This window comes from Vicia villosa, unplaced genomic scaffold, assembly GCF_029867415.1.
Source record: "Vicia villosa cultivar HV-30 ecotype Madison, WI unplaced genomic scaffold, Vvil1.0 scaffold7, whole genome shotgun sequence".
In the NCBI taxonomy this organism is placed as follows: Eukaryota; Viridiplantae; Streptophyta; class Magnoliopsida; order Fabales; family Fabaceae; genus Vicia; species Vicia villosa.
In genome coordinates, this window is record NW_026706810.1 from 183,855 (window position 1) to 195,380 (window position 11,526).

Consider the following 11,526-nt stretch of genomic DNA (forward strand, 5'->3'; position numbering starts at 1 on the left):
CTGCGACGACTTACTAGAACTATAGTAAGTGGGTCATACCGTCTACGGTAAGCTTACTCCAACTACGATAGTGAGTAGGTATGGTCAACCGCGACGACTTACTGAATAGTAAGTGGACCTTACCATCTACGATAAACTCACTCCAACTACGATAGTAAGCAGGTATGGCTAACTGCGACGACTTACTAGAACTATAGTAAGTGGGTCATACCATCTACGATAAGCTTACTCCAACTACGATAGTAAGCAGGTATGGCTAACTGCGACGACTTACTAGAACTATAGTAAGTGGGTCATACCATCTACGATAAGCTTACTCCAACTACGATAGTAAGCAGGTATGGCTAACTGCGACGACTTACTAGAACTATAGTAAGTGGGTCATACCGTCTACGATAAGCTTACTCCAACTACGATAGCAAGCAGGTATAACTAACTGCGACGACTTACTAGAACTATAGTAAGTGGGCCCTACCATCTACGATAAGCTCACTCCAACTACGATAGTAAGTAGGTGTGATCGACCGCGACGACTTACCAGAGCTATGGTAAGTGGGCCACACCATCTACGACAGACTTACTCAAACTACGATAGGGAGTGGGTATACCAACCGCGACGACTTACTAGAACTATAGTAAGTGGGTTACCTACGAACTGTAAACCCTCTAGCACTACTGCAAGTTAATTATCTTCTACACAGCATTCATCACGTTAGTCCCTTGGTAGTGATCTCCTTCAAATCATCTCGCTGATTAATATCACGTTAGTCCCCTGGCAGTGATATAAAGCTACGTCTCTTTGCAAATAGGGATTTACTTTCCCTGATCACAAGGTTTCTCAAACATTTCTTCAATTGGGTTTATCACGTTAGTCCCTCGGCAGTGATCTTCTTCAAAATTTCAAGCAAGGTTATATTTTTCTTTTCCAAAGTTACTAACTTCAACTAACAATCATGCATCATCCAACTAACATACCTCATTCATACATAATGCATATACATACATCGCTCTCATTTATTTTGAGAAGCTCATTGCATCATACATCGCATGCGTCATGACATTGCATGAAATTCAGGTTGCCTTTTAGGCCGTGCTACAACCAAAACACAATGGTTCCTTTCAAAAGCATCTGCTTCACATCCAAGGAAAAAGGGGTATTTACCTTAGGTGGCATCTGTAAGCCCATCTCCCACGGAACTTTTCCCGACAAATGCAAATTTTAGGGCACTTCAGTGTTCAATCATCTTCTACCTTTAGATCACGATAGGCAGACGTGCCTATCCATCTCTTCAGGTTTAAGAAGATTGAACAGGGGCAGCTGTCATACCCCAAAATTTGCCCGATCAAATCTACGTCTGTTAATCCATCAAGGTTCAAAATTAAAAGTCATGGGGTTTGACATTTCTATTGTCAAACCCGCTCTCTTATGAATCAGGTTGAGTTAAAACAAAAGCATAATTAACAGATGTTCAGGACCCAAATGCTGGACCTGATTATTACAAGGGTTTATCATTCGTGGGGGTATTTTGGGGTTTTACTAACATTTGTTTCGATTATTATTATTTTATCATGACTAACTATTAGCATTTAACATTTTTAATTTTTATTATTGTTAATATTAATAGGATTAGTATTAGGATTAATTAGGTTTATTATTTTTATTAGGTTTTAGTAATTATATATATTCTTATTAAAATTATTATTATGTTATTTACTATTATTAGTTATTATTATTATTAGGTTATTAAAATGAAAAAAAATAAATCAAATTGGAAAAATTGGATTTGTTCACGTTTGCAGGCTTTCCAATATCTCTTCAAATCTTCAAAACCAAAATTGCAACAAATCTCAATTTGATTCGATCAAGAATTAATTGGGTTAACCTAGGATGCTGTCATATATATGTACAAGAATTGCGGACAGAAAGAGGAGGTCTGGCCGCCTCCAAGAATCAAAACCAACGAAAAAAACTTCAAAAAAGGAAGAAAACTCAAATACGTTTTGGAGGATAGAGAGGTTCTCGAGACAAATAAAACGCTAAAACACGTTTCTGATATTGCTCTGGAGCTATTGCAATCTCCACCATCAATTAGAACACTCAGAACCGCGCCCCATAGTCACGGTTTATTCTTTTTTTCTTCAAAGTCAAATTCAATGATTCGTGCACGATTAATATAATTTGTTTGTGTGTTTGTGTTCTGGACGTGATTTCGGAGCTTTCTATATAGATTAATTGAAGTTTGGTTACAAGAGTGAAGAAACACCATTGTTAGGTTGACAAAGCTTCGAATTGGGGCTTTGTAAACCGGACAAAATTGGGAGAAGTTATTGTTATAGCCATGCTCAGGGAATGATTTCGAGTTGATTCATGGTTTTCTCTGGGATTTATATTATGTATTGGTGATTTTGTTGATTTACAGGCCTACAGTAACATGCCAAAACCGTTGCCAAAGGTTTTTTTAATCTGCAGAAAAAACGTGAGGAAGAGGATGAATGGCTGGGCGCGAAAATCATTTTTTTGTTCCTTTAACGTGATTTTTTTTATATATTTATTTCGTTTCATTGTATAACCAGCGTGCAAATCCAGTTCGGTTGGCCAAGGGTGAGAACAAGCAATCTTCATTACCTGGGTTCGAATCCGACCCAGGGCGTTTTTTCCTTTCTTTTTTAGCAAAACATTTGTTTTCAGGTCATGTACACACGCCTCCATACACATACAATGCATCCTCAGATCTGGGCCATTGGACAACCAGCAAACAAGATCAAACGCCCTAGGAGCGTAGGTGCACCATGGATCATCAAAGGGGCGCCACACAGAATCACCACCAGGTTTATATTATTTTTGCATTATTTATATGTTATTTGTAATTGTTTAATTATATATTAACTATATATTAACATGTATATAATTTATTGTTATTTTCTAATTAGGATTAGGTTTATAAATATTTAGAACTATTTTCCGATTATATTCTCCGATTATTCGATTATGTCGATTATTCGACTTAATTGATTTAATTACTTTAAATTATAAATCACAAAAAAACCCCTTTAAAAATTACCAATGCATTAGGGTTCGTCCAATCCCATTAGCTTTTTTTAGCCATAATAATAAGGTTTAATTTATCATTCGCTTCGATTAAATCAATTGATCGCGGTGGGTAATAATCAATCCTTTAAATAATCAAATATAAATTAAAATAATTTATTCTGCTAAATGGTTTTAACCAAAGCTATTGGTTACGATGATTAGCATTTTCCTTTCATCAAAATTCGTTATTATTTGTAATCGAATCTATCGATTATGAGGGGTAACGATAATTAAAATACGCACATTTGCTATTCGCGATAATCAATCTATCGATTATAGTGGTTAGCAATCCTCCCTTCAATCTGTTAGCCATGGTAATCAAACCTATTGATTATTGCAACTAATGGTAACAAATTAAAATCAGGGTTGTACGCCCAAACACTCAAAATACATCTAAACACTAAACCACAATACTACGGATTTTCATCCCTTCAAACATTGCAATGTTCACAACTACGATAAGGTAATTCAAAATACCTTCGAACATTCGCATTTCAAAACAATTTCAAAACAACTTCAAACCATATTCAATTCAATTCTAAGGCGTACAACCCTGTCCCCGAACTACGGTGACTCTGATCCTCCATAAGGAGGTACGTAGGCACTTGGCAACAAGGCGAGTCCCCTTCCCTAAAATCTCAATTTTCCCCTTAGCTATAAACCTCAATTTTAGCCATAAACCTTTGTCCTTAGATTCAAAGCCAATAGGAAAGGGTTGAGGGTGCCTAACACCTTCCCTCGACCTGAATATGGTATCTTACCCTGATCTCTATACTGCGTAGGGTTTCCTATTCGCCCTTCAGAATAGGTGGCGACTCTCTAAGTTTAAATTTTAGGCAGGTTGCTACACATGTGTACAATTACTCATTTGCCCTTATATCTATATTGAACACAGGACATATAATGTGTCACCCTTGTGTAGCCAATATTTTATTTCTGGATCCCCGAGTATACTTGATAACAACAAATAAGATCAATATCTCATATTGACTTATTTGAGCACGACCATACATTTTACAGTCAAAATTAATCGAGAGGCCCGTAGATATTATTCTTGTATATATAAGAGTGGAAAATCCCATCTATTAGCAAGACCATACATTTTAGCACCATGAGCCAATGAGATTTAGGAGAAACTTGAAGAGCTATATCAGGGAAAACATATTTCAAATTGTTTGTTGTTAAATAAGTTGCTTCATAGCTTGGGTATGAATGAAAAAAAAAAGTATTTAATCATCTAAGTGTCATCAATGATATTGTTTTTGAATTAGAAACTACTGAAGTCAAAATTGTTGATGAAGACGAATCTTTGAGACTCGTATGGTCTTTTCCATCTTCTTATGAGCATATTAAATCGGAGTTGATATATGGGAAGGAAACCTTGAGTTTTAAAGAAGTTTTTAGAAAATTTATTTCTTAAAAAAGAAGATTGAAGAGTGGGGATAATATTTCATCAAACTTACTGTTGGTATCTAGATGAATGCCTTATATTAAGAAAAACAACGAAATAAGTGTGAAATGTCTAAAACATGAAAAGTTTAGACATGTTAGCAATAAGTATCCTAAAGGAGTAGTGTTAGAAAATGGCTATAGGTCTAATGCTAGCAATGTCTCCCTCACTTTGAGAGAAGATTTTTTAAAAGTTAAGTGTATCCTCATGGAATTTACCGTTATAAAAAAGGATGAGCTATTGTTAGAAGACTAACACATGGACATTGATTGACATTAACAAAAAATATGTTGTGAGATTATGTTGATAGTTGAAGAGCTTTCGATCAACATGGTAGTCGCATCATAAGTTTTTGGCCAGATTTTCAACATATGAAACTTCTTTGAGTGGTTTACCTTCAAGTGAAATATATCATTCTTTTGATGCAATGACATATTTTTTTAAATTATGATTGTCAGTGAAGACAGTGTAAATTTGTTTTAGTGGTGTAGCTTCAAGTAACTATATATTTTATGGTGGAGTGTGATAGTTCTTTAGAAATATGATTATCTATGTAGACATGAAAGCAAATGTATCATTTTCAATTAATGTGGAGATTGTTGGTTGTTTAAAACATATGTATTGAAATAATCTCACATCGTTTAATTTTGTAAAGGAAGAGAGAGTACAAAAATGTATAATGGATTATGGTTATTCATTACAAAATGCTTCAATAAAAAATACTTTAAACTTGTATTTGACTTTTTTTTTTATACTCTTGTGTTAGAAAATACATCATTCAAAAACATTTTAAATTTGTATTTGACTTTTTATTATTTTTTTATTTTTTGCACTCTTGTGTTATAGTATTGTGAGCAATAATTAAATATCTAAAACTTTTAAGTTGTTGAGTAGTTCATGATAGATATGTTGTAACACTTTTTAAATTTAGAGTTTTCACACACTATTGTTGTGCACCTCTACTATCTCAACGCCTCTCTCATCAATTTTATGCTTTAGTGTTGGAAGAGAGTATATATATATATATATATATATATATATATATATATATATATATATATATATATATATATATATATATATATATATATATATATATATATATATATATATATATATATATATATATATATATATATATATATATATATATATATATATATATATATATATATATATATATATATATATATATATATATATATAGTTTACAAAAATATTGATAGTAAAATCCTAGAATTATGAATTGTATCCTTCATTGAAAAGACGAGGAAGCCTAATTACCAAACTATTGAGGCTAATTGAGTCATAATCAATTTATTTATTTATTTTTTGACAAGAATCAATTTATTTAAAAAATACAAAAGGGTAGAAAAATGGAATTAAATTTGTTCACCAACTCTTCCTCTACATTTTCTCCACTTCTCTATCTTTCCCTTTTTTTTTTAATATTAAAAAGAGAGAGAAAGTAAATCTAAGAAGAAAAATTGATGAAAGAGATAGAGGTTGAGAGAGTATAAAGGGAAACTAAAGGATAAAATTATGCTTAATTAGTCAAAACAAACATTAGTCTTATAAACCGATCTAATGGGCCAAAACCATGGAAATACACTAATGATCAATTCACTATAGTGAGAGATTTTCTAATTGTAGTGACTTTTGAATCTAAAAAAGTGATGTGGCAAATCATGTAGTCTTGCAATTTCTTGATGAAATAAAAATGGCTTTTCTGTGGACTAAAAAACAATTAGAATAATCACAAGAAATGTCCACTTATTTGCTTGTTAAACATTCCTAAAATAGGATAAATTTGTTCAAGATCCAATCTCTCAACAATCCGAAACTAATGCACAGATTAATGATATATGGTTCTTGACTAAACAAGTGGATGAAGGATAAAAATTAGCTTTATATTTTCATTATTTTCTCATTTAAATTTAACATTTTTGTTAATTATTATACATCTCATATATCATATTTAAATTTAAAACACAGTGTCTCACATAAGTTACTTGTGCAACATTGTCTTTGAATCAGAATAGTTACACTTCCATTTCAAGCAGAAAAGATGAAGGATGCAGATGTATCAAAGCAGATCCAGCAGATGATTAGGTTCATCCGCCAAGAAGCCGAAGAGAAAGCCAATGAAATATCTGTTGCTGCAGAAGAGGTTTGTTCTTTTTTTCTTCTTTTATGTATTCAAATTTCAATAACTATTATGATTCATTATAGGAATTCAACATTGAGAAACTACAATTACTCGAAGCTGAAAAGAGGAAGATCAGACAAGAATACGAGCGAAAAGCCAAACAGATCGATGTTCGTAGAAAGATGTGAGTTTTAAATTAATATATTTCAATTATTAGAAACCACGAGAAAAAATTTACGAAACTTTGTATATTTGTATTTGTATTTGTATGAGCAGTGAATACTCAATGCAGTTGAATGCATCTCGTATAAAAGTACTCCAAGCACAAGATGAGGTTGTAAGTTCTATGAAAGATGCTGCTAAAAAAGGACTTTTACGCATCTCAAGTGATAAGAAAGTATACAAGAAACTCATCAAAGAAATTATCATTCAGGTAATAAGATGTTAATGATAAATAAAACACAGTTACTTATTATCTTCATGTATGCATCAACTTTTAATTTATTGCATGTGTTTTAGGGTTTACTGCGCATGAGAGAATCATCTCTATTGCTAAGATGTCGAGAGACTGATCGTAAACTAGTCGAGTCACTGCTAGATGAAGCCAAAAAGGAATACTCAGAGAAAGCTAATGTGGAATCTCCTAAGGTTACTATTGATGATCGTGTTTACCTTCCTCCACACCCGAAAAATAGTGTTGTGGATTCGCATGAACCTTTTTGGTATAACATTCTTTTTATTTATCGACGTGTCAGTGTCGTGTTTGCTCTCTGTGTATGTGGTTGTGCTTCGTATATAGATACTAACACATAATGGTTATATTTCTATTTAGTTCTGGAGGTGTAGTTTTGGCTTCTGAGGATGGAAAGATCGTGTTGGAGAGTACTCTTGATGCACGACTTGATGTCATTTTTCGACAGAAGTTACCTGAGGCATGTTCATTATTTTACATTTATTTCAATTAGAAATCTTAATTTTTACGTAAAAAAGGTTAATTAATGTTGATCGACTTATTTATGCCCTTGCAGATTCGAAAGCGTTTGTTAGATTGAAGTTGAAACAACTCAAAGAAATCTGAATTCTATCTTATAATTATATCAACATGTGGAAGGGCAGGGACATTGCCATCTATTTTGGAAGTTTATTAGAGCAAATGACACTCATTTTAACTTTATGTTTCATTTTGTTTTAAGGTTATGTGCTGAGTGTCTTTAATATTTGTATTGTTTATGAAATTAAGCGATATACAATAATAATGTAAAAAAACAATGTGTGATGTTTTATCTCAATAGGGAATAATAAGCTCAACTATTTGAATTTTGACATAGTTTCAATTTTAAATATATTTACGGACGGATTTGAAAGTTTTTTTTTTTTTTTTTTTTTTTTTTTGAGTAAGCAAGATATCATTAAAGGGAGAACTAAGGGTTCTCCAACCCACTTACAAAAGCAACGGGGAAAGACCCGACAAAAAGAGAGAAAATTACACACCAATTACAATCACGATAGATAATACAAAGGATTCATACTAAACTCATAGAATGAATAATTGGGATGTGTAATTTTTCCGAAAAACGACCATTTCCATACCAAGAACTTGATATTCCAAACGGCGTTGTTCACATTCCAAGGTTCCTTCCGAAAACACGAACCATTTCTAATCAACCATATAACCCATGTAGTAGCTATCCAAACAACACCCGACTTTCTATCCTTAATCTTTTTCCTACGAAAAAAGTGGTACCATTCCATAAAATTTGGCCGGCACTCCTCTTCTAAAATAACCCCTTTACCCACCCAAAAAGCTATCTCCCTCCAAATATTTTTCACCACCAAACAACCAAAAAATAAATGATTACTATTTTCCGAACAATATCCACAAAAAATGCACTTCGAATCATCCGAGGAAAAAGACATACCTCTTATAGCCAAGAGTTCTTTCGATGGGAGTCTATCATGGAAGATTCTCCAACCAAAAGCTTTTACCTTGAAAGGTATATCCATGTTCCACAAAAAATCAAAAACCTCCATATGATTTACCGGAGGGCCAAACGGGATACGGAGCCTATCATAAATAGCATAGCAAGAGGCAACCGAAAAAATCCTATCCACACTACCGGACCAAAACACCAAATCTTTATCACTCTTCCAATCTCTAAAAGCCTCCACCCTTCTTTTCAAATCCAAAAACTCCTCCCTATGAACCGCCATATCCACTAAAGCCGCGGATAACCCAAAATCACTCCAACGCCACTCTCCCCCCAACCAACCTCCCATCGCCGCCACCGACACATTCTTCAAACGGGAAGCATGAAACAAAGTCGGAAAACTCTCTTTTAAAGCGGAATCTTCCAACCAAATGGATTCCCAAAAAAGGGTACTAAAACCATTATGAACATTATATTTTATACAAGAAGTAAAAGGATCTTGAGAAGAAGAAGAATTTAACCTTAAAATGTCCTTCCACCAAATGGAGCAAGAAAGTCCCTTAGCCGTTCCCCCTCCCATCACTTTCGAGGATAAATCACCGTACCGCGATTTCAACACATTAAACCACATCGAATTGTTCCCTTGAATGATTCGCCACCTCCACTTGTTAAGGAGAGCTAGATTGAACAACAACATATTTTTCACACCCAATCCGCCTTTATCCAATGGTAAAGTCACAACATCCCATCTTAACCAATGAATTCTCCTTTTTTCTTCCGATCCACCCCATAAAAAAGAACTTTGAATACTTGTGAATATTTTTGCAACTTTTCTCGGCATCTTGTAAAAAGACATAGTGAAAATACACAAAGAACTAAGCACGGATTTGAGAAGAGTAATTCTACCACCCATGTTAAGGTACCGATTCGACCAACCTTCCAACCTTTTCTTCATTTTCACTAAAAGGGGCTTCCACATGGTTTCCTTCCTAGGATTGGATCCAATGGGAATCCCTAAAAAGAGAAAATTACTATCTTCCAATTTACACGATAGAAAGTAAGATGCCGCCTCCAAGAAACTAGGAATGCAATTAATGCCAATTAACTTACTTTTGTGATAATTGATGCCAAGACCCGAAACAAGTTCGAAAGCCCGAAGAACCGCTCTTATCGCCCAAACATGATTCCAACTACCGTTCCCCACAATGAGGGTGTCATCCGCAAATTGGAGAATATCTACCTTGCAAGATTCTCTAATAGCAAAAGGTTGGTATTCTCCCAAATCTATCGATTTTTTAACAAGACCCGTAAGACATTCCGCCACTAACACAAAAAGGAACGGAGAGAGAGGATCTCCTTGCCTTAATCCTCTAGTGACTTTGAACTCTTTGGTGGGACTACCATTGACCAAAACCGACATATTACTAGAAAAAACCAATAACTCCATCCACCTCCTCCACTTAGCACCAAACCCCATCCGAGACAAAATATAGCGCAAAAAATTCCAACTAACCTTATCATAAGCTTTTTCAAAATCCACTTTGAAAAGAATACAATTGCTCCCTTCCCTTCTAGCATAATCCACTACCTCGTTAGCCACTAGAACACCATCCAACAATTGCCTACCGGGTACGAAAGCACTTTGATTGGAAGAAACTATAGAATTAAGCACACCTTTAAGCCTTTCCGCCAAAAGCTTTGCCACCACCTTATATAAGCACCCCACCAAACAAATGGGACGGTAATCATCCAAGCAAATGGGATTTTTGGACTTAGGAATTAAAGTCAAGAAAGACGACGTAATCGCCTTTGTAATAAAAGAACCGCCATAAAAATAATTAAAGAAAATGATGAGATCCTCTTTAATGATGTGCCAACACTTTTTGAAGAAAAGAAAAGAGTACCCATCCGGCCCCGGACTCTTCATGCCACCACAATCCCAAACCGCCGCTTTAATTTCTTCCTCTAGAAAAGGTTTTTCAAGATTCTCCGCTTCCTCACTACTAAGCATCTCAAAAGAAATTCCATCCAACAAGGGTCTATTCTCCTCCGGTTCAACAAATTTGTTACCGAAGTGGTTAAACACCACTTCCCTCACCTCTTCAACCGATTCCGCCACATGTCCCGAAGATAGAATGGGACCAATATGATTCCGCCTTCTCCTTTCCCCCACAACTTTATGGAAAAAACCACTATTGGAATCCCCCTCTTTCAACCATTTCAATTTAGACTTTTGTAAAAGCATATTCTCTTTTATTCTCAAATTCCTCCACATTCTACTAGACACATCCGTTCTACGAGCAATATTTGCTTCAAAGAAAGAAAGATCGGATAAGTGATCTAACCTTGAAAGTTAATTGAAATATTGATTAATAGTTTTTAATTATTATTTTATTTTAATTTTTAAGTGATTATGTTAAATAACAAATTATATTAGTTGTTTTAAAGTAAACAGAATATATATATATATATATATATATATATATATATATATATATATATATATATATATATATATATATATATATATATATATATTATGTGATTGTAATATTTCATAGATAATATGTGAAGCGAAATATTATGCTAAATTGTGAGACATTCTGTCTCTAAGTGATCAAATCATTTTAGTAGAAAGTAATATGTTAAGTTTAATGTCCTACTATATAAGACATCCACTATTACAAATAATATATTTTATGACATAGTTTTTACCTCAGGCAAAATAAAATTGAGGTATAATACCAAGACGCACAATGTTTTGTTTTATTTTTAAAAGAAAACCACTTATTCTCTCGCTTTTTAATATAATCAAGGAAAAATAATTCAGGACATACTTCAAATCCCGACTATTGCAATTTATGTTTTTATTTGTTTATTAGTGTATACTAAATAATCTATCCCTTCG

General features: G+C 33.7%; 2 protein-coding genes across 2 annotated transcripts; one reads left to right on the plus strand and one right to left on the minus strand.

The window, feature by feature from the left end:
* Nucleotides 1-1,788: 1,788 nt before the first annotated feature.
* On the plus strand, nt 1,789-7,979 carry LOC131643087 (V-type proton ATPase subunit E2-like). The gene is made up of 7 exons (XM_058913231.1): nt 1,789-2,829; nt 6,579-6,711; nt 6,774-6,874; nt 6,967-7,123; nt 7,210-7,412; nt 7,523-7,622; nt 7,719-7,979. The coding sequence occupies exons 1-7, from the start codon at nt 2,693-2,695 to the stop codon at nt 7,740-7,742; spliced, it is 855 nt and encodes a 284-aa protein (XP_058769214.1). The 5' UTR covers nt 1,789-2,692; the 3' UTR covers nt 7,743-7,979.
* Nucleotides 7,980-8,190: 211 nt separating this feature from the next.
* On the minus strand, nt 8,191-10,893 carry LOC131643123 (uncharacterized). The gene is made up of 2 exons (XM_058913278.1): nt 9,555-10,893; nt 8,191-9,335 (listed from the first exon to the last, which is right to left on the minus strand). Exons 1-2 carry the CDS (start codon nt 10,891-10,893, stop codon nt 8,191-8,193), a joined length of 2,484 nt encoding a protein of 827 aa, XP_058769261.1.
* Between the last annotated feature and the right edge of the window lie 633 nt (nt 10,894-11,526).